Genomic DNA, 25,252 nt, shown 5'->3' with positions numbered 1-25,252 from the left:
TAGATTGGCTAAAATTGGCAAAATTGACAGTGTACCAGTTGTTGGCAAGGATGTGGAGCAACTGGAACTCTGAATCTGGAACAGTGCTGGTGAATGTGTAGAGTGGTACAGCACCTTTGGAAAACAGTTTGACAGTTTCTCATGAAGTTAAACATACACTTACCTTACAGCTAAGCAATTTCACTTAGAGATATTCATTCGAGAACAGTGAAAATATATGTCCACAAAAATATTTATGCATGAATTGCAGCTTTATTCAGGATAGCCCCAAAACAAATGCAAACTGCTATAGCCACTGTGGAAAACAGTATGGAGGTTCCTCAGAAAGTTAAAAATAGATCTGCCCTATGATCCAGCAATCGCACTACTGGGTAATTACCCAAAGAATACAAAAACACTAGTTCATAGGGGTACGTGCACCCCTATGTTTATAGCAGCATTATTTACAATAGCCAAATTATGAAGCAGCCCAAGTGTCCATCAATTGATAAATGAATAAAGAAGATATGAGATATGTGTTTGTTTATACACACACACACACACACACACACACAATGGAATATCATGCAGCCATTTAAAATTCTGCCATTTGCAACAACATGGATGGAGCTAGAGAGTAAAATGCTAAGCAAAATAAGGCAGAGAAAGACAAATGCCATGTGATTTCACTGATAGGGAATTTCAGAAACAAAACATGAGCAAAGTGGGGGGAAGACAAATTAAGAAACAATTACAGAGAACAATCTCTATGGGGAGAAGGATGGTGGGTTGGGTGAAGTAGGGGGTGGGGATTAAGGAGTGCACTTGCCATGACAAGCACCAGGTGATGTGTAGAATTGTTGAATCAGTATATTGTATACCTGAAACTAAAATAACTGTATGTTAACTACACTGGAATCAAAATTTAAAACAAAACAAAAAAGCCCCAAACCAAAAACAACCCCAATGACATGAACAGGTAAATGGATAAACAAATGTGGTGTACCTATTCATCGGAATACTATTCAACAGTCAAAAGGTATGAACTTCTAATAGACACAACACATGGATGAATCTCAAAAACATGCCAGGTCAAAGAAGCCAAAAAAAAAAAAACAAAAAACTTTATGATTCCATTTTTAAGGAATTTTAAACAGGCAAAAAGTAGTCTATAGTGACAGAAAGCAGATCAGTGTTTGCCCAGGGCTTGGGGATACAGTTTTGACTACAAAGGGACCTGAAATAATGGAAATCTTCATTGTGGTGCTTATCTAGGAGCATATATTGTCAAAATTTATCGAAGTAAATTTGAAAATTTCAAAAGTGAAGTATGCACTTCAAGTTTGGAGTGCATTTTATTATATGTGAATTATACTTCTGTGAAGTTGATTTGTTTTGTAAAATTCCTAAAGGTATGGACCGTGGGTTATAGCTTATGCACATAAGCACTTAAACTTTTTTTGTTGAATTAGTGAAAAAGAGATAAATGCCTGAGTGTCAATATTAGATTGAAACCTGCATGAACTTTCCTAGTTATATATATAGTTTCAAACTGAACAAAAAGTACTATGAAAATTACTTGTTTATTTTTTGTATGTCAGAAGGATGCTATCCATGAGAACTAAGAATATGTTAAATAATAAGTGAGCATACTAAGTTATACTGCTGGGCATCAAACAGGGATACTAGGTAATAAGATTAACAGGTCCCTGCATCCATGGAGTTGGGCAGCCTAGTAGGGGAAGACTGTTAATTCTACAGATAGTAATTCAGTTGTCAGCAGAGGTAGAGATCAGTGCTATAAGTATAACATAGGGACATAGCCTACTCTGGTTACTAAGGTTTATTTCATAGTGTTCATTAACTGGTTTTCTCAATTCCAAGTATATGATCATGTTTTCTTTTCAGATTGATTATCTTGATAAGATTTTTATTTCTAGCATATTATTTAAATTATCTCTCATTATTATTATTATTATTATTGTTGTGCTTTGAACATATACCATATTTCCCATTTTTTCTTCCTAGGTGACAACTGTTGACAGGTTTCAAGGTCAACAGAATGATTATATTCTTCTTTCTCTAGTACGAACCAGGGCAGTGGGCCATTTGAGGTACATAAGGAAAACTTTTTTATATTATTGAAATTTATTATCTGCTTCAATTTTGAACTGCTTTTGCTAAGTGGTTTTAAATTTTTTTAAGCTTAAAGCATAATTAATTGTTACAGCAGCGTTTGGTTTGGCAAACTTCTTGTTGGAGTATAACAATATCATATTCTTTGTAGAGTTAACTATTGTCATTGCTTCTGAATTTTTTGAATCTTAAATATTTTAGTACATTTACTTTTTAGTCTTCAGTAACACTCAGAGATAGCATTTTATTATGAAATCTTAATATCTTACATTTGTCAGAAACAGTATCAGAAATTAAAAGAGGTAAGGTGGTAAAAAGAGTCTTCAAAGTACATTTTTCATTGCACAGGATTTCTGACGTTTTTTCTCACACAGTCTTTCAGCTTCACTGTTAGAGGATAAAGGAACCATTTGTTCTCCCAGGATTAAGAACAGTCAAAACAAACAATAACCTATTTTTATCATTTATTGTGATGTATTTATGTGCTAGAGATTTATGGGAATAATATCTTCTTATTACAAAGCAGCCATTTAGTTTTATATAAACCTTCATCTCATATGACTTACTTACAAAACTATAATGAGAGTTCATTTTATTATTTTATTTGGTGGATATAAAGAGAAAAGTCTCCAAGCTCTCCTAATGTTGTCATTAAGTCAAAATCTATTTGGAGCTTAGCCCAGTGATCAAGTTCCATTAGAATGATAACTTTTATGTAAGAGTAAACAAAGATATAATGTTTTGAGAAATTGTTTCAAAACTATTGCATTCTAAAATGGCTTATTTTTGCTTATCAAACGTACTTGGAGACGAACTTTTCTAAAAAGCAGTTCCTTTCCTGCATTGAGATTTATAGCTGCTGTCTGAATGGGGCATCATTATGATTTACATAATTAAAATCCCCAGAACTCACAGTGTGAACACATGAATAATGCCTTGTCCCCTCCCCATCTTTTTTCTAAACTGTGTCGTGCTTTTGTCTTTTTCACATTCTTATGACTTGACTTCTTGTTCCATAATTCTAACGTAGCTACTTAGACCTTTTTATCAGTGCATTAGTCATGATTTCCCCCACTCACAAAAACCAAAATATCAACACAGAGGTTAGTGATAAAGCAGTAACTTTACTTGGTTTAACTAGTCACTTGATATTGATTAACTTAATCTGTTTATTCTGTTCAGTTTTTAAGAAGCTTAACTTTTTATTGCCATAGCTTAACAGGAATATTTAGTAGAATAAGTAAAAAAAAAAGAAGAAGAAGAAGAAAAGCTGCATGCATATGTTATTAATCTTGAACTATGCTAATTAATTTTGTTTCCCAAAGGGATGTCCGTCGCTTAGTGGTGGCCATGTCTAGAGCCAGACTTGGACTGTATATCTTCGCAAGAGTATCCCTCTTCCAAAACTGTTTTGAACTAACTCCAGCTTTCAGCCAGCTTACTGCCCGTCCACTTCATTTGCATATAATTCCGACAGAACCTTTCCCAACCAGTAGAAAGGTAGGACTCCTTCTTCATCATATAGAGCAGCACTCTCCTGTAGATGACCACAGTACCTAGGAACCAGCATCACATAGATCATCCGATCACTGGTTTAGGGTGCTCCTTACACTGTGGAACTGAATTCGATTTTCTGTGCAAAATAATAATAACATTCTAACATTTATCAAGCACTCACTAGTATCAGGCAATTAGCTCTTCCCATGCATTATCTCATTTCATCTCATTTAAGAGTCCTGTTCAGTAGGTTTTCTTATTAACCCCATTTTACGTAAGGGGAAACAGGATTAGCAAAGTTAAGTAGTTTGGTGATGCATCTCATAGATGGAGAATCCAAGATTTGAAAACCCAGGCAGTGTGACTCCAGAATCCATGTTAATCACTGTACTTTACTGCCTCTGTTCAGCTCTTTAATTGAAAATAGAGTAATGAACGGCTTAGCTCTTGGAGAACCCTGAAGAAACCTACCCTTTGGAGAATGTAGGAGGGGACAGCAACAAAGGACATACTCAGAAGTGCCACTCCCCTCCCTCCACATTCCTGCTACCCTTTTCATATCCCTCCTCCTTGCTCCCCTTTCCCACCCCCCACCCCAGCCCCTTTAGTTCCTGGTTTATCCTTCCTATATTCCTTTTGCATAAAGAAGCAAATACCTGTTTATTTTCTTATATTGTTTTCTTTCTTTCATAAAGGTTAGCATACTAACTAATCTTCAGGGTTGTGACTGTTGGGCTTTGCATGTTTCTTTTCTTTTTTTTTTTTTAAGATTTTATTTATTCATTTGAGACAGATGCAGAGAAAGAGAGAGCATGAGCAGGGGAGAGGCAGAGGCAGAGGGGGAAGCAGGCTCCTCACTGAGCAGGAAGCCTGATGCGGGGCTCGATCCTAGGACCCCGGGACCATGACCTGAGCCGAAGGCAGACGCTTAACCGACTGAGCCACCCAGGCGCCCCCATGGGCTTTGCATTTTTCATTTAATGCAGTGTCTTGGAGGTCCATTTGGATTTTAAATAAAGCTCTTTTAAATGTCCACAATACACTTCTTTCCCTCCCTCCGAAGAAAAAGATGAAATTATGTGTATTTGTTTTATAATAAGACTGAGTGCATTTTTTTATCTTTTCTTCCTGTCCTTAAGAAATGCTGCAGTGCAGGAATAGGATAAGGGTGGAATGATACGATGGGGTAGGGCCGTGTGAAGCCTTGAGTATCAGCTTCTGGACAGTCCTGTAGCTCTGAGTTTCTCAGTCTTTTGTGGGCGGATTATTACACAGGCAGATTCCGAGCACAAGGTCTGAGGCACAGCCTTATGCAGAGGCCGCAAGGACACACCAGGAGGCACATGGAGATCAGGCAGTGCCAATGAGCAGAAGGCTTGAAAACCAGTGCTTTTACCCGACACCCAGGGGGCTGAGCGCTAAGAGCGTCTCCCCATCTTCCGCTCAAGAGACCAGTGTTGGAGGCCAAGAGGGCTGCATGGCTAGCGCCACATCTCAGAAGAGGCAGCTCCCAGCGGTGCCACCAGAAAAGAAGCAGACAAACACAGACACAAAACCTTCCATGTGGTGAAGGCCATGTTTCGTAGTTATAACGGCATGGCAGTCTTTGCACATAGGTGTGACCCTCGCAGAAAGTGCCCGCTATCAAAAGAACACCTGCCTACATGTAATACTGCCATCCTGCTTAATTCTGAGAAATAACTATTTAGTACACTTATTATTTCTGACATTCTGTGCGCTAATTTGTTACTTTATGGTAAAAATCCTTTGTCTTGATAGAAGCTTTTTACCTTTATGGTTTTCTGAACTGTGTCTACAGTAAGAAAGGGTGGGACTTTATAAACATTTTATAATTGACTATAAATAGAAAACTTGTTCATCTTTATTCTAGGATGGTTTAGGGAGAAGTACAAATTTTTTATTGTCTTCATTCACTTTACCACTTTACCTGCACTGGTAGAGTAGTGTTTCTCATATGGTTGTGAGAAACTACTGCGGCAGCATCCCCTCATTCTCTGTCAGACCTACTGAATTTCCGTCTCCGGGAGCTGGAGCCAACACACCTCCACAATGAACAGCCTTCCCCAGAGAGTTCTGAAACATACCACAGAGTTTGGACCTTAGTATTTGATCATGCACTTTATTAATAAAAAAAAACCTTTTGAGATCACCCTCATGACTAACAGTCTGTATATTAAATAACAGTAATGTTAGCTTATTTTTAGAAAAACATAAATAGGAAAAATAGTTTCAATATTTTCTTTCTGAATAAACTTGAAAATTGCCTTTGGAACATACAAGGTATTAAAGACCGTACTTTAAGGCCATGTTGATTTTTCTCTCTATTCAAATGATCCTGTAGCTCTCACTCTTCCGCATGGGTTCCTAGACCCAAACTCCTGTTTTAGTTGCCAGCCTGGAATTAAAAGGTAGTAACTCGTAGTTCTCTTCTCGTCTCTACCTTTTGCTAAATTTAAATTGAATCTCTTCTCTTTATGAAGTCGTTCTTGGGCTCTCACGCACACTTACATCTTAATGTCCTGGAACTATTCTGATGTCCTCCAAACCCTAGTAGTGCTTTTACATAAGATGGAGACATGGGCATCTGGAATGTTCACTTTTAGCATATCAACCTTCTCACTGTCCTTAACTTTCTCTTTGCCTTCTAGAATGGAGAGCGACCATCTCATGAAGTACAGATAATAAAGAACATGCCCCAGATGGCAAACTTTGTATACAACATGTACATGCATTTGATACAGACCACACATCATTATCATCAGGTGAGTTTTCTCAAAATTCATATTTTTCTTGTTGTAGAAAGAATCTTCTTTGCAGACTGCACCTTTAAAATAAGTCCTGTGGGAAACCAGCTAAACCAAACAAGGTTGTTGTTATTCATGTAATACCCATATTTTTTAAACACCTTTATGTAGATATAATTTGGCCTACAATAAATTCCACATATTTAAAGCATATAATTTAATATGTTCTGACATACGTAAATACCTGTGAAACCATCATCACAGTCAAGATAATGAACATACTCATTATCTCCAAAAGTTTCCTCATGCCCCTTGGTAACCCTTCTCATCCTTCACCAGTCCCTTTCCCACCTTCTCTAGGCAAACGATCTTACCCTCAACCTGTAGCCCCTTTATATTGCCAAATAATATTCCACTGTAGGGACCTACCAGGTGTACCCCTTGACCTGTTGATGGACATTTGGGTTTTTTCCAACGTTGGCTGTTACAGAGGAAGCTGCTGTGAACATTCTTGTACCAGTCTTTGTATTTGTGGGGGGGGAGGAGGGATTATCCCTAGGAGTAGAATGGCTGAAAAACAGTAAATGTGTTCAACTTTTTAAGAAACTGCCCACCCATTTTGCGAAGTAGTTGCATCAGATTCCCAGCAGCAGCGAATGAGAGCTGTCGTTGCACCACACCCTCACCCACACGTGTTATGGCCTTTTTTATTTTAGCCATTCTAAAGGGGAGGCTAAGCGTGTAGAGCTGCTCCAGTGTTCTGGTTGAGTGCGGACAGAAGTTTCATGCCCTTCTCTGTCATGGTTTTGTCTGAAGGCTTGGTTCCTCCCCACCCCTCACATGGCTCCTTGACTGAGGCTGGCCCTTTCTTTAGTTGTGTCACTCAGTTCTAATCAGCCACTGTTTTTGCAGAAGTGGTACAGCAGATTTCTTTGCTAAAAAAGCTAATCGGTTTTCATATTATTTTCTTCTCTGAAGATTTAATACATACTTTGATCTCTGGAGTCAGCAAGATCTAGGCCATTGCCATCAGAGTTATGTTTGTAATACACAATGGCCAGCAGTGTTTTAGAGAACTCTCGAATGAACAGTATCTATTAGTAAGCTAATATGAGAGCTTAGCTCTGTAAGCCAGTGTTTTTTCATTTGAGTTCCTATTGATGTTTTCTTTTTCTCATTAGACTTTATTACAGCTACCACCTGCTATGGTGGAAGAAGTTGAGGAAGTTCAAAGTCAGGAAACAGAGTTGGAAACAGAAGAAGAGGCCAATCCTGCTCAAACTGACCTATCCAGTCTGACAGATGCCACCTCTAGTCAAGAATCCTCAGCCTCTCAGATTGAGACCACCTGCAGTCAGACGGAGAGCACCCCTAGTCAGACAGGAGCTAGTTCCAGTCCAGAAGCCACCCCTGCTGCATCTGATCTCATTGCTACTGTGGCAGGACCTGTGGCTATACCAGCAGAAGCTCACGTCCCTCAGGATGTCACACTGGCCCCAGAGGAGACCAAGTAGCCCAACTGTGGCCTTTCTTAGGACATTTCTTTCATAAAGTCTAAGTAAAGCTACTTTTTGTATTTTATATTTGCTTCTGCTCTTTTAGGGTACTAATTAGTGTTCAGTTCTTAATTTTGTTAACCGATCTCAGTGTTTGTCTTCTTGGATATATTTAAAAGAAAATTGTATTGTGTGTGAACAACTTCAGTTTCATTTATTCAGTCAGAAGGGCAAATAGCCATTCCTTTGATATTTTTATAATTGAATGTATCTGTAATCATACCTATATTAAAAGAATTTTTTTTTAAGATTTTATTTGAGAGAGAGAATGAGATAGAGAGAGCATGAGAGGGAGTAGGTCAGAGAGAGAAGCAGACTCCCTGCTGAGCAGGGAGCCCGATGCGCAACTCGATCCCAGGAACCCAGGATCATGACCTGAGCTGAAGGCAGTCGCTTAACCAACTGAGCCACCTAGGCACCCAAAAGAATTTTCTATAGAATACACAAGACATACTTCCCATTTTCAGTGAACTTCTCTAAAGGAAAGGACGGAATACACCGAAATTAACTATAAACGCCCTTAAGTAAGTGTTCAGATTGGGAGGAAGTTGTTTCTTCTCTCATAGTATCAGATACTCAAGTTGTGTTTCCTTTTTTCCTACCTTTCTTGGCTGCCTTCCTTGATGTAAAGGCATTAACAGTCATAGATAGATACAGATTTCTCCAATCAGTTGAAGAGACTACGTGTATTTCCTTCTTCAAAGTCTCATAATGTATTAGAATCACCTAGGATGTCTATTTATTCTTGGGGCCACTCTAGACCTAATAAATCAGAATCTCAGGGTTAGGGCCCAGGTATCTGTATTTTAGCAGGTGCTCCTAATGTTTGAGTTGCTAGTGGAATGGCATCAAATCAAGCTGGTAAGGCTGAGCCAGGATATGTCATTCAGCTAAGCAGGAAGAAGCTGGCAAATCCATCTGGGCAAGAAGAAAGATCCAGAATCCGAACAGTGAAAGTTAGTGAACTTAGCTCCCCCATATAGGATAGAATTCTCACAATGCAGAGGTTCTGAGTCTTCTGCTATGTTTAGTTCTCTTCATAGAGAACCAGCCACAAGGAGATCTTAAGGTAGAATGTACTCGAGATTCAGGAGGGCAGAGATGCTAGGACCTTGCTACTCAAGTGTGGTTTGCAGACCGGAAGGATCAGCATCCACTGAGGCTCATTAAAACTGTAGCAGTTTGAAAAAAAAAAAACTGTAGCAGTTTGCACTCTATCCTAGACCTATTAAATCTGAATCTCCTTTTCAACAAAGTGCCCAGGTGATTTATATGTACTGTGTAGTTTGAGAAGCATTGTTCTGAGATTGTTGTACTGTCCTCAACATGAATGAGAGGTAGAGTGACAAGTCTGTGATGGTAAAGTTAGTAGTGAGTGTGACTGATGTTTCCTGACATGGGACTTCTGCTTCTAAAGTTTCCTGGGCACGGTGGCCAGAAAAGAGAAGAAGAAGGTAGGGAGAACTTGCCCACTACTTCTCTTCCCCATTTCGGCATCTGCTAGCATGGCTGATGGGGAGTATTTCCCCGAAGTATCCCCTCTAGCCCCTCCACCTAAAGGCTTGACAGTGTTCAAAGAACCTTTGAAAAAGTAGGCAAGTCAATGATATTTTTGACTGACTGGTGTTTGCTCAGCTCTACCAGGTTGTGGTGGAGATGAGTCAGGCTCTCATATTACAAGGTGTGTTACTGCATCTGAACATAAAAGGAAAGTGAATGCCAAGGAAACTGTACTGGGAAACCTTGGTCTGTTTGTTACTGGAGTAAGGATTGAGCCACATAGTCTGTTATATAATTTCTCTGATGATAAGAATTTGGAAGCAAGTGTTGTGGGCATCTGTATGAGGAATAGCACTCACAGAATTACTTTCATCTGTGAATATTCTAGTATCAGGCTAATTGAGCGGGAAAGAAGCTTTACTGTATTACTGTGTTTCCTGGAAAAGATTGATTTTTCTCTCTACCCTTTAGAGGATATGAATCATGATACCTGCAACCAAAATAAGCAAACTATTAATCTGCTTCTCATTAAGTAAATCATTTTCCAGACACTGTGTATCACTCTGTGTAGGTAGTGACTTGCTTTTTTCTTTGCTGTTTGATTTTCTGTCACGCTAAAAAGAAAATTTAACTGGAAGACAGGTGAGTCCTTCACTTTTGTCAAAGAAATTTTAAAAGGGACAGTAATGGTGGGAGTTGAATTATTTTAAATTATTTTTTCACAGGAATGATCAGTGAGTTAGAGTTGACTATAGAATTATGGAATTTTTAAAGGAACTTAAGAGAGCGATTCTTATTTTAAATAATGAGGAAACTGAGTCAGATAGTCTTAACCAGGGTGGCAGCTGTGGAAGACGGGGTAGAATGCAAGTCTACAGTCCTAGGACAGTGTTTTGTTTAGTGTTTTTTTCAATCAAGCCCACAAGCATGACTGCTTCATAAATTCAAGAGTTTTCTATTGGGATTACAACAGACACAGGTACTCCGGCCATGTGACCATTTCAGATTAGTGTTCTCATTGCCCTCCATCCTGTTTTTCAGATCTGAATATGTCATGATTTTGGAATCTATTTTTAAAAGCAAACCAAAAAGATGTATGCAAGAGAATGAGCATGAAATGAAGCAATTCAAGTATTTAGACTTTTTTCCCACAAAATGCTGAGTTAAGGAAGTTCATTACCAGCAGTTGAGAATAAATAGCTCCATTGATTTGGGCAAATGAATGAGATGATCTAAACATTATCAGGTCTCTTGAAGTTAGGGTGATGATAAAAATTGAGATGTTGCACTAGATACGGAGAAAAATGGCATAAATGGGTCATTCATGCTCCTATATAAATGGAGTTTTTTATGATCAGGAAACAGCATGCTATTGTAAAACTGACTTGGGACTCACACAGACCTCGCTCAAATTTTACCTCATTTGTTCATCAGCATTTGGTTTGACCTTAGATACGTTTTATAACCTTTCTAAGCCCCAGTTTTCTTTCTTCTCAAAATTGGAAAAACACCTATTTGTTAATGAGGTAATGTTTGTGAAAATATCTGGCACCTAGCTGCTCAGTAGATACTAGTCCTTCTTTCTCCATTTTTTTTCCCAAATCCTTGAGACAATATAGGATATTGCCAACCAATCCTCTGACTTGGGTACTTAGCTTTGCCCCTATTCCAAGAGCATGGAAGATGATGAAGAAGGGTACACGTGGCAGCAGATGACAATGGAGGATCAAGGATTGAGTCTGCTGATTGGGACTCTGAATCAGTCAATCACAGTATTGAGGATGGTCTCTGCCGAAATTAAAGTTCTGACAGAACAGGATAACCAGAGGGAAGACACTGGGTACCATATGCATCTGATGACTTCCGTCAGTTCTGAATCCTGTACACCCTCAACCCCAAATCATCTCATTGTTGCATTTAGTTAGCTCTGTGCCTTTGAATGGGCCTTTTCCTTTTTATCTTGCAGTCACTCGAATGACATTTTAGAGATGTTTCTTCAGTTTACATATTAAAAAGATTTTTTAAAAGGCTGACCCTTCTGCATGAGCCAGAAGAGCAGTTAAAGACAAGCAGTGCCTTGCTTCCTGTGAAAAAGGCTTGGCCGTTAGCCTTTGTAATTATGAAGCAATCATGTTAATAGATGTTTAAGAATAATGCAACTGGAGCTGTACTGTGCCAAGGATGGAAATGAACACGTGAGACCATTTTTTCTTCATCCATCAGTACTCTTTAGTGCCCGAGAAAGGGTTTTAATTCCATAGGATCCAGAAGTTTTGGACACTTTAGTTTTTCTTCCTAGGGACAAACTGGAGCTTAGTCCCCTGGAGCATGACTCAGAATGTAGCATGGTTACTGCTGACGGACACCGCGCCACCTTTATTCAGTTAGTTTGGCTTCTCCTTCTTTCAGTGGCTGCTCAAACTTCTGCCCTTACATGCAAGGGTAGCTAATTCCATTACTTCTCAACATACATAACAAGAAAACACTAGTCTTGAAAAATCCTGAAAAACATGCTCCATGGTCTAATAAGCTTGGGGACACAATGCATTATTTTTTTGCAGAATCACATTGCATTGTTAGTTAATTAAAGGTTCTGAGAACTCTTGCTGGAAAAAAAATCACATTTAACTTTGTTTAACTCAGCATTTCCCAAACTTATTTGACCATAGAACTTTTTTTAAAGACACGTTAGGGAACTAACTGCAGAACACAGTAGTTTGGGAACCAATATCTTTACTGGAGTACTTGAACTTTGATTTCCCCTTAGAAAACTAAGGGCATTATAATATACTACCCCAAAATATGCCCCTTTGGCATCAGGATTATTTCGACCTAAAGGCAACTGAGAAGCAGCAGATGTAGGAAGAACTCGCCTCTGCTTCTGCCAAAAATCAGGGCATCAATGTCCCTTTGTAAAAGTGACCAATTTTCATTTGTAAAGGTGTCCCCTCTCTTCTGTACTAGGAAGAGGAAAATAACGCTTATTACTAGAAACAGATGGCACTGAGATGAGTCTGCATAAATAAACCTTACTAAAATAACCCTTATTCTCCATTAGTTTGCCCATATATTTACTTTCCCCCAATTTGCCACCTCTAAAAGCCCAAGCCCCCTTTTTGTTTGCCTATTTGGTTCACAATTTATCACTCTTTGTTAAAACAGTATATAAGCCTCTAAGCCTAACAACTTCTTTTGTGTTTTTACTTTTCCATGTAACCCCCATGGAAGTAAAGTTTAAAATATCAATTAAATGTGTATGCTTCTCCTGTTAACCTGTCTTTTGTCCATTTCACTAACAGGCCCCAGTCACCAACCCTAAATAAAAAGGTAGACATAGTTTTTCCTCCCCCCGCCCCACACACAAACTCTTATTTTTTTTTTCTAATTAACCAGAGGCTGAAGTAACACAGCTGAAGAAGAAACTAGAGGTGAAGTGATTTGTACAAAATGTCACATTGTAGTGTAATTTGTTGAGTGTCATATGGTATTAATAGCAATGTCCTGAAAATGCAAATGAACAAAAGTTTGATCAATGTACCATGACATTGTTTCATGTGAGCCTCCTAAGAAAAGGTCACTGAGCATTCTCTGTTTAGATTTTAACTTTAAACTCCAGGATTTCACACTAGGCCTTTCTCATTCCTTACCATGCAGTGAAAGAACAGTTCATATTTCCAATATACCTTGTTTTCCCAGCCCTTTAAATGTGTGTTTCTTTAAAAAGTTTTAAGTTTCAAGAAGGGAGAAGAATGGGCCAGAAATAAAAGAAGAAAATAAAAGTAAATATAGGAAATGAAGAAATGAAGAAAGCTTAACATAAAGGACCCCAAAAGTTACCTTGCATCAGACATGTTGAATTCTCTCTTGGTTGACCTCCAGAGATGACTGTCCCCACCATCCGCTTCCTCTCCATCTTTAGCTTCCGTAATACACTCACCTAATACCTCTTCTTGCAGTAAATCTAAGTTCAAGATCCTCAATGGTAGCCGCTTCTCCTTGGGAGATTCCTGGTTTAATATGAAAAGCTCTTTTGAGAAATTGATTTTACTGACATTTTTCAAAAAATTCAGCGTTCTGGATAAGAATTGATTATATAAAATACTATCCTTTTTTTTACTTTAGTTCATTGGTTCATTTTGACCATTTGGGAAGGGCTGTTTTTGGTTTTTTTTCTTTTAGTTCTGTTGTTCGTGAATAAATGTGCTTACTGTACTACTGTACTCTCATTACCCCTTTGCTACCGGTAGCACCTTCCAGTGTGGTTTCTTCTAATCCCAGACTGTCCCAAGAATAGTAGTGGAACAGGAGTAGACCTAGGTAATTTGCAGTTTATTTTTCTGGCTTACTACTTTTCACAGAAATGAACTGAGTTATATGAAAAAGCTGGAAGATGTCTTTGGAAGTATTTAATTCTTATGCATTCATAGACTATTGAGGGCCTACTGTGTGACAGGCAGCAATGCCAGAAATGACCTCATTAATGCATAGATAAGAACACAAATGAATTGAGTGATTTGCCTAGGACACTACAGTTAGTTGAACTGGGACTAGAACCACCCTCCAACTTTCAGGCAAACCCCTTACCATGCTGTTCTTTAAACTTATTTGCTTGAGACAAGGTAAAAGGAGCAACACCTACACTCTGCACATGAGTAAGGTAAGCTTCCTAAAGAATTCCTCTCATGGTTAGAGCCCCCGAGAGGATACTGGATGCTGGGTTGCCAAGATCCGGATAGGAGATGAGAGACCTATAGAAAGTATGCTTTGATGTTTATAGTGTTTATACTTACGGTGAAAGCCAAATTAATACTTGTTCTGTTCTGAAAAAGGTATGAGAAACAGAATGGGAAGGAACTCTAGTAGTAGTACTTAATCTGTGTCTCTGAAATGCTAAAGCCTAAAGTCTTTGTCGGGGGAGACCCTCTAAATAATCTTTTATTTTTCTTTTCAAATTTTTATTTAAATTCTAGTTAGTTAACATACAGTGCAATATTAGTTTCCAGAGTAGAATTCAGTGGCTCATCACTTACGTACAACACCCTGTGCTCATCACAAGTGCCCTCCTTAATACCCATCAGCCATCTAGCCCATCCCCCACCCACCTCCCTCCATCACCCCTCAGTTTGTTCTCTATGAGTCTCTTATGGTTTGCCTCTCTCTTTTTTAAAGTTGTTTTTTTTTTTTTAAGCAAAGTCAGAACAGGTTAAATAACAGTTTCAAAAGTGTAACATATAATAATAGGGGAAAGATAAGATTTACCAAAACCTTCACATTAAATTACCATTATACATCAACTGTTTCAGCCTCCCATTTTAACTATACTGACCACAATCCCTTAGCACACTTGGGAGCTGAAAAGAAAATCTATGTGAGAGAGTTCCCAGGAGTAAAAGTCTCTTGTCAACACAACTCAAAGCAAGACACTCATACGATTACAAAATCAATTGTGATAAGTTTTTTAGAAGCTACCATTGTAACTCTTGATCTAGTTGAACTGTTAGTAAGTGAATGGGCTCATGCAAGCAAGCAGAGAATGTGTTTCCTCTGCAGGAATACAGCCCTAGCTTTGGTGAAGAATCATGAGTGTCAGCAGTCATTGATGCTTGAGGAATTAAATTGGTCAGATGGTTCTCTTAAATTGCCATAGTACTATTAATATTGGGCATAGGATGGGAAATTATTGGTCCTTGTATAGAATTAAATTACAGGAATCATGTGACCCTGACCTGGCTAGTCTGAAATGTCAAATGCAGGTCACGGGAATATGAAGATCTCTGACATCAGAATAGATTGAAAATATCAGCTACGAGGCGTTCCTAAGTTAGTGGGAACTTGCAAAAAGGCAGGACGTGCTGCATATCAGTATGCATTTTGGGATCCTAAGGGATACATTTGATAATATATTGTGTGAAGTACTGACATAGTTTTTAGGAAAAAATGACAATAGAAAGGGTATTTTGTTTGTGAAATGCACAAGCTCCTTTGGTTCTGATGCCAGCCATGTATAGACCACTTTCTTCTGTTTAAACTTTTTAGTGAAGTGTATTATACATACAGAAAAGTACACACATCAGGTGAACAACTGTACATTTTCATAAAGTGAATACAATCATGTAATCATCACCCAAATCAAGAAATGGAACATTGCCAGCTCCAGAAATTCCCTGTCAAGCCCTTTACCAGTCATTATTCCCTGCCAAAAGAAATATCTTGTCTTCTGCCATGATTAGTTTTGGTTTTGAGCTTTATATAAATGGAATCATACAGAATGTGATTTTTTTGTGTCTGCCCTCTCAAATAGATTTATCTGTATGGGGCACCTGGGTGGCTCAGTATGTTAAACATCTGCCTTCTGCTCAGGTCATGATCCTGGAGTCCCAGGATTGAATCCTGCAGCGGACTCCCTGCTCAGAGGGAAGTCTGCCTCTCCCTATGACCCTCGCCCTGCTTGTGTTCTCTCTCTCTAATAAAATCTTAAAAAAAAAATTTCTCTGTATGATGTGAAGTAGGGAGAGAAATTGAGCACTATTAGAAGACCATCTTTTCCCTTGTTAACTATAATGTCACCTTTGTCATAAATCAACTGATAGTTTATTGTGTGAGTCTATTTCTGAACTTGTTTCATTTGTATAGTTTTCTTGTGTCAACATTTCACTGCTTTAATTACTGTCACTAATAAATCTTGATATTTGGTTGTGTATATGCTTTAGCTATATTCTTCTTCAAGATATTTATTGGCCTTAGTCTTTGTGTATAAATTTCAGAATCATCTTGAAAAGTCTACCAAAAGAAAAAAACTTGATGGGATGTTTACTGGCATGGCATTGAATCTATAATTCAATTTGGGGGAAATGGACATCTTTACAATCTAAGAACATGGCACCTCTTTCCATTTACTTAGGACTTTTTTTTTTTTAAGATTTTATTTGTCAGAGAGAGAGCACATGTACAAGCACGGGGAGGGAGATGCAGGCTCCCTGATGAGCAAGGAGCCCAATGAGGGACTTGATTCCAGGACTCTGAGATCATGACCTGAGCCGAAAGCAGACGTTTAACCAACTCAGCCACCCAGGCGTCCCTACTTAGGCCTTTTAATCTCAGTAAAGTTTTGTAGTTTTCCTTACAAAGGTCTTGGCCATCTTTTATTAAATTTATTCCTAGGTATTTTAGTTTTTTATGCTATTGTAAATGGTACTTTTTTACTACATTTTATTACATTTTGTTATTTTTTGTTACTGATATATAGAAACACAATATATTTTTATATGTTGACCTGGTACATACTGATACTGATGAATTCACTTACTATTTCTTACAGTTTGTAGTTTCTTTTGGATTTTTTACACACATAATTTTGTCATCTGTGAATGACAGTCCTTTGATTTCTATTTATAACCTTAATAGTTTTTATTTCCTTTTTAATTATATGCTTTTTATTTCCCTTTTCTGCCATATTAACCTATGGAGGGCCTCCGGCACAGTGTTGAGTAGAGGCCATCAGAATGAGTATCTTTGTTTCTTCCCAATCTTAGGGGACAGGATTTCAGTATTTCACTAGTCAGTGTTTGCTATAGGATTTGTGATGCTGTGTATCAGAGTTTAAGAGTTTCCTTCTATTCTAGTATGCCAAGTGGGTTTTTTTCCAACATGAATGAATGTTGAATTTTAACATTTTTTTCTGTATTCATCAAGATGATTATAAGCTTTTCTCCTTTATTAATGTGGTGAATTGCATCAATGTGCTTTTCTATTGATTGTTTTTTTCTTCTGGTTATGGGCCAAAATTACTACTCTTTACATGTTTAGTAATTTTTATTGGATCCTGGAAATTACAAATGCTATGTTGTTGAATATTTAGATTTTATTCTTTTTTTTTTAAGATTTTATTTATTTTAGAGAGAGAGTGCGCAAGTAGAGGCAGGGGCCAAGAGGGAGGGAGAGGAAGAGAATCTCAAGCAGACTACGCTGAGCACAGAGCCCACTGCAGGGCTTGATTTTGATCTCAAGACCTGAAGATCATGACCTGAGCTGAAACCAAGAGTCAAGGTTGCTTAACCAACTGAGCCACCCAGACACCCCATGCTGTCTTCCTTTAAAAAGCGGTGAAATTTGCTTTGACATGCAGTTGTGGATTGTGTGGTCAATCTTTTTGGTGTTTGTGTTTAAGCTTTGTTGCACTGGCATTGAGTACCTTTAACTCTAGGGTTCATTTAGTTCAGTCAGTTGTGACCCTTCCTGCGGTCACTGTCCCAGGTGTTCAATGAGGTATCATACTCCAGCTGGTAGAAGTTTAAACATTTCTTAGGCTTGTGCAAGCTCTAGAAATTGTTTAGCTTACAGCTTGCGGGCAGTTAGTCATTCTTCACTTGACCTCCTAGAGTTCGACCTTGTGCGTGTGTAGACTTTGAGGGGACCCCTCTTCAGAGTTCTCCAGTTCTTTGTATGCATAACTCTCTTTTCTCATGTACTCTGCCCCACAAATTCTAGGCAGCTCAGCCTGCCCAGGTCTCTAGCTCCTAAATTCTGCTAGGAGAATTTAGGGGCTGCGAGGGGCTAGGGCTGGGGCTGCGAGGCTTCTACTTAGGTTCTTCTTCACTGTGCTGCTGTTTGGAAATTGCCCCTGGGCAAAAGGCCAGGGCAGTCATTGGGCTCACCTTGTTTTCTTCCTTTCTCTGGAGGATCACAGACTATGCTGCCTGTTGTTTACTGTCTGAAAATAGTTGCTTCCTATATTTTTTCCAGTTTTCTTGTTGATTATAGTGGGTTGATGAGTTACTATTTCATGAGCAGAAGCAGAAGTCCTCACATTGATAGGTTTTTCAAATATGAAAAATTTTTTTTTTATTTCTTACATTCCTAATTTAAAAAAATAACTGTCATATTAAGTTTGCTAATATTTTTATTAGGATTCTTATATTTATGAGAGAGATTGGTCTATAATTATTATGATGGAATCATTCTTGTCAAATTGGGCATCAAGATTATGCTGGCCTCATAAATTGAGTTGAAAGTGTTTTCTCCTTTTTCTATTCACTGGAAAAGATTTTGTAAAATTGGTATTCTTTTTTTCAGCCTTTGGAACAATTCAGTGAAATCATCTAAGCCTAGGGATTTCTTTGTGGGAAGGTTTTTAATTTCAGATTTAATTTATTTAATAGTATAGAACTATTCTGTTTCTTGTTGTGTTGGTTTGGTAAATTGTGTTTTTCTATGAATGTGTTCAATTTATATTGCCAAAAGTAATGTATCATATCTTCATAGCAAAGCTTGAGCTATATTCCATACATCCCATATCATATTTTCAGTAACATCCAGTTCAAAATGCTTTTTTAATTTCCATAGTAACTTCTTTTTAATCCATCTTTTTTTCATTTTTGTTGGAAATGTTTTAGAACTTAGTAGAGATGGTGGTTGTACAACATTGTGAATGCACTAAACATCACTGAATTTTTCACTTTAAATGGCTAACTTTATATTATGTGAGTTTTACCTCAATTAAAAACTTTTTAGGAAGTGGATTACTTCAGTTCCAAGCATTTGGGCATTTTTCTTATCTTTTTGTTACTGAGTCTAGCTTTGTTTCACTGCAGTCAGGGAACATACTCTGTATGATGATAATCTTTTCAATTTGTCAGGACTTTTGTGTATATGTTTCATGTGCACTTGGGAAGACTGACTATTCTACAGTAGTAAGGTACCATTTTATATAATATATATTAAATATGTATATAATTATATAATAATACATGTATTACATATATATTAGGTCAAGTTTATAATTATTTTGTTTAAATCCCTTATAGTCTCACTTTTTTTCGGGGGGGGTGTCTGGTTGTTCTATCAGTTACTAAGAAAGGTGTGTTTAAAAAAATATTCCAGTATGTTATTTCTTCTTCTAGTTTTATCAATTTTACTTTGTGTATTTTGAGGCTATGTTATTAAAAGCACACAAACAGAATTATTATACCTTCTTGATAGATAATTTTTTTTATTATTTAGAAATGTCTAGATATTCTTCTTGCCTTAAAGTCTGCCTTTTCTGACATTAGTATAGCTATACCAGCTTTCTTTTAGTTGCTTTTTGCATGGCATAATTTTTTCCATTCTCTTACTCAAAATTTTTTTTTTTTAAGAATTTATTTATTTATTTGTCAGAGAGAAAGAGAGCACAAGTAAGGGGGAGCGGCAGGCAGAGGGAAAAGCAGACTCTCCGCTGGTGCAGGGAGCCCGATGCGGGGCTCGATCCCAGGACCCCCGGATCATGACCTGAGCTGAAGGCAGATGCTTAACCGACTCAGCCACCCCGGTGTCCCACTTACTCAAATTTCTATGTCCTTATGCTTAGGATGTTTCTGTCATAAGCAACATATTGCTGGGTGTGGAGTTTGATTTCCTACTTGTAAGCCAATACGTTGAAGACGCAGAACTCCCAGCTGATACACAGAAGGCTGCATCACTCATGGCACCACAAGCAGCATGGGCATCAGCATGCTTGTCTGTGTCAGTTCCTCTTGTTCCCCAAGTCCCAGAGATGTGATGTGGAGGGCCCGGAGGGATGCCTGCATGCTCAGTGGATTGTGTTATAGCAGAGGAACACTGGGGAATCCACCCCTCAGATAGCAAGCAGTAAGCCGGCTTGTTTATTGTCCCAGAGGGAGACTTGACCTCATCCATCAAGGTTGCTCGCTGCAAAATTCAGCCCTCTTGAGAAATGGCCTGAATAAAGAGCAGTCTGGTATTCTTAGCATGCCCGACAAGAGCATGTCTGTGATTGTGAACTCATTTCTTTCTCCTTAACCTTCTGTCAATTCTTGCTTGATACATTTTGAGACTATGTTATTAAATATATACACATTTATAATTATTACACCTTCCTGGTTCATGGGCTTTTTTATCATGAAGAAATGGTTCCTCTTTAACTTTAGTAATGCTTCTTGCCTTAAAGCCTACCTTGTCTTATGTTAATATAATTGTACTGGTTTTCTTTTGGTTAGATTTTTCATGCCATATCTTTTTCTATCCTCCTACTCAATCTTTCTGCATGCTTATGTATTTTTTTTAAGATTTTATTTATTTGAGAAAGAGAGAATGAGAGATAGAGAGCACGAGAGGGAAGAGGGTCAGAGGGAGAAGCAGACTCCCCGCTAAGCAGGGAGCCCGATGCAGGACTCGATCCCAGGACTCCAGGATCATGACCCAAGCTGAAGGCAGTCGCCTAACCAACTGAGCCACCCAGGCGCCCCTCTGCATGCTTATATTTAAGATTTCTCTTTTGTAAGCAACACATATAATTAGTGTAATGATTTTTGTCTTTTAACTAGAGTAGATCATTTTACTTTTATATAATTGCTGATATATTCAGGTTCATTTTAACCATTTAATTTTCCCTATGTTTTGTGTTCTTTTTTTCTCATCTTTCTTGACTTCCTTTGTATATATAAAGTATTTTTTATGGTTTTATTTCCTCATTCTCTTAGTTTATTAGTAATACATTCTTTTACCAGTTATCCTAAAGATTATAAAAGACATTATTTTTTTTAAGATTTATTTATTTATTTATTTATTTATTTATTTGAGAGAATGAGAGCACACGCAAGCAGAGGGAAGGGCAGAGGGAGAGGGACAAGCAGACTGAGCTGAGTGCAGAGCCTGACATGGGGCCCGATCCCAGGACCATGAGATCATGACCCAAGCCGAAACCAAGAGTTGGATACTTTAACTGAATGAGCCACCCAGGCACCCCACAAAAGACATTCTTGACTTATTCCAGTCTACTAAGAATGAATACCTATTCCACTTCTCAGATGATGCTAAGACTTATAATACTAACTACATTAAATCATCCAGCTTTGTGTTATTGTTGTTAATACATTTTATTTTTACATAAAATTTTGTAAAAATTTTTCTATGTTAGATTGCTTCCATCTAGTTGGGACCATACCTCCCCCAGACTGGCTTACTGTCTCTGGGAAGGTCAGGCTATCTCTAACTCACCCTCAGTCCTAGGATGGAGTCCTCTAGAGGTCCCAGCTGAAGGCCTGGGATATTTTTTTGAACCAGTCCTCTGTGGCCAGTCCTGAACTCAGTTTTTGTCTCTCTAGCATTATGAAACGACCCAGAACTCTGCTTTGCTATTTCACCCATTTTCTGTTTGGCTTCCAAGCCTCTTGTCATGGATAACTTAATAAATTACCTGAGGAAAACTGATGCTGATGGTGGGCTCCCATTTTTGCATTCCATTTTTCTCTAGGATCTTAATTCTAAGTCCTAATTCCCTTGGCAGCTCCAAACTTCAGTATTTATCTTCCCAGTCCCATTAAATTACTGCTGACTTCTCACTGTTTACCCTGCACCAAGAATTGCCAAATGCCCTATTTTGTTGCATTTGGACTGCTATGACAAAAATACCATGGACTGAGTGGCTTAAACGACAAACCTTTATTTCTCACAGTTCTGGGAGCTAGAGAGTCCAAGATCTACATGCCAGCAGATTCGGGTCTGGTGATGACCCACTTTGTTTCATAAAGTACAGTCTTTCCACTGTGACCTCACATTTTAGAAAGACGGCAAGAATGTTTTCTGTGGTCCCTTTTGTAAGAGCACTAATCTCATGCATAAGGGCTCCACCCTCATGACCTAATCACATCCCGCAGGCCCCACCTCCAAATACTGAGACATTGAGGGTTCAGATTTCAGCACGAATTTGGGAAGGACACAAACGTTCAGTCCACTGCATGCCCCTAGGAGGAAAATACTGTGGAAAAAGTTAGGATTTCCTCCATTAGCTTCCCTTCCCACAAGTCCTGAGTATCTCAGCAGGTTTCCAGTAACTTCTAACAGATTTTTTTCTTTAATCTAGCTTTTTAAGTGGTTCTCAGTGAGTATTGGTCAGGCTATAGCATCTGAGCTGGACTGGATCACACTTGAGAAACACTGACTTAATGCCTTATTGTACCTGTTTTTGTCACATCTTATTTCTTTTATTGAACTTTAACTTTTGAGTCAGTACCCCTCTAGTATAAGAAGAGAAACCATAAAGAGGGCACATTCTGCGTGGAGCACTGGGTGTTATGCACAAACAATGAATCATGGAACACTACATCAAAAGCAAATGATGTAATGTATGGTGATTAACATAACAATAAAAATTAAAAAAAAAAAGAAGAGAAACCAAACAAACACTATTTAACTTTAGCAGGCTCAAGAGTTGTATTGTTGCAGAAAAATTACCCTTAATCCTCAGCTTGGTCAGACCCTTCCTCATTCCTGATACCACTTGGCTCTTCTTTTCATCTAGGAACCTCTAGACCCATCTGCAAGCATGGCCTTATCCCTGATCTCTGACCACTCCTGGGACTCATCAGCAGAAGGTGGAAAGCAGACACCGGGGGCTAGCCCTGTGACCCCCCATCTTCAGGTCAGCCCTGCTGCCAGGTGGGCTTACAGCTTATGAAATAGGAGCACTTGTGAGTTTTGGTGGGCCCAAAGCGTATACAATTTTAAGAGCCATCTTTAAGGAAAAAGGAGGCAAATTTATGAATACAAAATTAGGCATAAGGTCTTAGAAGGGGCCATCCAAAAGAAGAGTCTTAAAACTGAAACTTGATTAACTTCCCCCTAATTCTGCCTCCTTACCTGGAGTTCTGTCTTAAGGAAAACAGCCACTCTAGCGAGATCTGTTTCTTCCACACAAGGTTTGGGGCCCTGCCATTGACTTGAGTTCTAATTCAACATCTGGCCTGACTACATCCTTAGAAGTGTCTGGCAGGAAGAAATGTTTCAAGGTTCTCCAAGAAGAGGGACCATGGAGCCAGGAGGAGGAGGCTCACAAATCGGTGAGAGACACTGAAGATAGACTTTTAGATAAAATATTAAAGATGTTTACTGGGTACTTACTGTGGTTTTATATCCTCTCTCATTTGATTTTTCTTAATAACCCTAAAACATAGGTATTACTTTAAAATCCCCATTGTACATTTGAGAAAACTTCTCTAAGCCTTATTTATCCAAAGTCAGAAAATGTATAAGTGAGAGAACTGGGATTTGAACTTTGACTCCAAAGTGCATCATTCTCCAAACTGCTTCAAAATAGAACCATTTTGTTATATTGATCTACAAAAGCCTGGCTCCAAGGTGGGTTGTACTGTCTGTGATGATATTAGAAAACTTGCTTTATGGTACTGAGATCACCATAGGTCATACTTACACTGTTCTCCCTATTAGATGGAGATGAGAAACTCTTTAGTCGGCGTTTTGCTTATAACAGGCATTGATCTCCTTGCTTCAGGCATTCCTTTCTTTTTGGTTCTGTCCCCATGGTTGTGAGTGTATTTACACCATTCTTATTTAAACGTTTTTTAGTTCCTTGTGAATCCAGTGTCTGAGAACTCTCCGTTGGCATTATTCCTGATTTGTACCATAGTATTTTTAATGGAGACTATCGTAGGGATATGTGCTCATGATAATTTCATGATTTATTACCAGAAGAGTCAGTATTCCTCTAGCATAAGAAGAGAAACCAAACAAACACTATTTCACTTTAGCAGGCTCTGGAGTTGTACTGTGGCCTTTTGTCAGCTCTGCTTATGTAATACAGAGGAAGAGCACTTACCACTATTTAACAGACTTTTTCAGGAGGGCCTGGGTGTGCAGCACCCTGCCAAGTTTCCCATTAGTTATGGAGAAAAGCCATTTGTATTCTGAAATTGCAAATCAGCCAAGCAATCACCACACAGAAATAGCCCCCTGAAAATAAAGCAGTGCTATATTTGAAGCCTTAATCATGTATATTTATAGACCTGAGTTTAGTTCTATTTGGAAATTTTCACATTATACAGTAACATTGTGATTACCAACATGCTCAGAGGGGGAGGGGATGGGACGTTTGATCCATTTACATTTTCTGAGTAATGGAGAGTTAGTCACAAAGAATTTTTCTGTCCACCCTCTTTGCTAAATGCCTTTCAAAAAAATTGTGTTAGTCAGCTCATAAGGAGATGAGAAGGCCACGGTGAGGTATCAGGAGTAGAAGGAATAGGGGAAGTGTGTTCTCACCAGATTTGTCAGCAATGCATAAAAATCCACAGAGATTCAGTCTTACGGCTTAGGACACTTTCCTACATTAAAATGAAAAGCATTTGGGTTGGCTAACATACTGTACACATTAGTGTCTTAGTACTCAGTATTGATAAGTTTATCAGGACATTTCCTGAGAAAAGATCTGAAAAGATGGTGAATACTTGAGGGCCTTGGGTACCTGGAGTGAGAGAGCAGTTTCACCTGTTTCCCGATGCTGCTCAGGGCCAGGTCCGGTGGTGACTATTTGCCCTTCTTTAGTGAATATGCGTCACTGATCTGTGATGACTCAGCATTTTGTTGGCCCCTCCACACTCACATCAGCAGAATGATTCATCAGCTTCTTCACCCTCACACCTGCTTCTGTGACATTCACTGTCTCCCCATCTCTTAGTCACTCGTGCTGGTGAGGGAAGAAGACATTTGGATCTCTGGAAGAAGAATATTCTAGGTAGAGGGAATAGCAGGGTGAGGGCCCTGACCCAGGACCTGGCCCAGGCTGTTGAAGGAGAATGGGAAAGCAGTAAAAGGAGAGGGAGGCTAGAGAGGAACCCATGTGGGCATTTTCCAAATGAGAAAACTTAGAGTTGGCTTTGACTTCTTTCTCTGCCTCTATCCCCTCACGTAGTCCTTCCCTAAGTGCTCTGACGTATTTCTCACACTTGGGACCTCCTTTCCATTCCCAACCCTACTGTATGAGATTGATCCCTCCCAGACCCTCCCAACTCATAGCTTTTCCCTTCC

At 38.6% G+C, this 25,252-nt stretch overlaps 1 protein-coding gene across 2 annotated transcripts in view; it reads left to right on the top strand.

The window, feature by feature from the left end:
• The window catches only part of AQR (aquarius intron-binding spliceosomal factor), a 107,612-nt gene extending 92,986 nt beyond the window's left edge, over positions 1 to 14,626 (top strand). Inside the window, exons 32-35 of one of the 2 annotated variants that reach the window (XM_028119508.2) lie at positions 2,008 to 2,093; positions 3,441 to 3,615; positions 6,282 to 6,395; positions 7,559 to 14,626. In XM_028119508.2, coding sequence (XP_027975309.1) covers positions 2,008 to 2,093; positions 3,441 to 3,615; positions 6,282 to 6,395; positions 7,559 to 7,891 — 708 coding nt within the window. In that variant the 3' untranslated portion in view covers positions 7,892 to 14,626. Of the gene's footprint in view, positions 1 to 2,007; positions 2,094 to 3,440; positions 3,616 to 6,281; positions 6,396 to 7,558 lie in introns of those variants that run through there. The other variant, XM_028119509.2, reaches the window with a different exon arrangement.
• The last annotated feature ends 10,626 nt before the right edge of the window (positions 14,627 to 25,252 follow it).

The sequence above is a fragment of the Eumetopias jubatus genome, unplaced genomic scaffold (assembly GCF_037043125.1).
Source record: "Eumetopias jubatus isolate StellerSeaLion01/CBP00866 unplaced genomic scaffold, mEumJub1_p1.0 scaffold_7, whole genome shotgun sequence".
NCBI lineage: Eukaryota > Metazoa > Chordata > Mammalia > Carnivora > Otariidae > Eumetopias > Eumetopias jubatus.
This window is presented reverse-complemented; position numbering and strand designations above follow the sequence as displayed.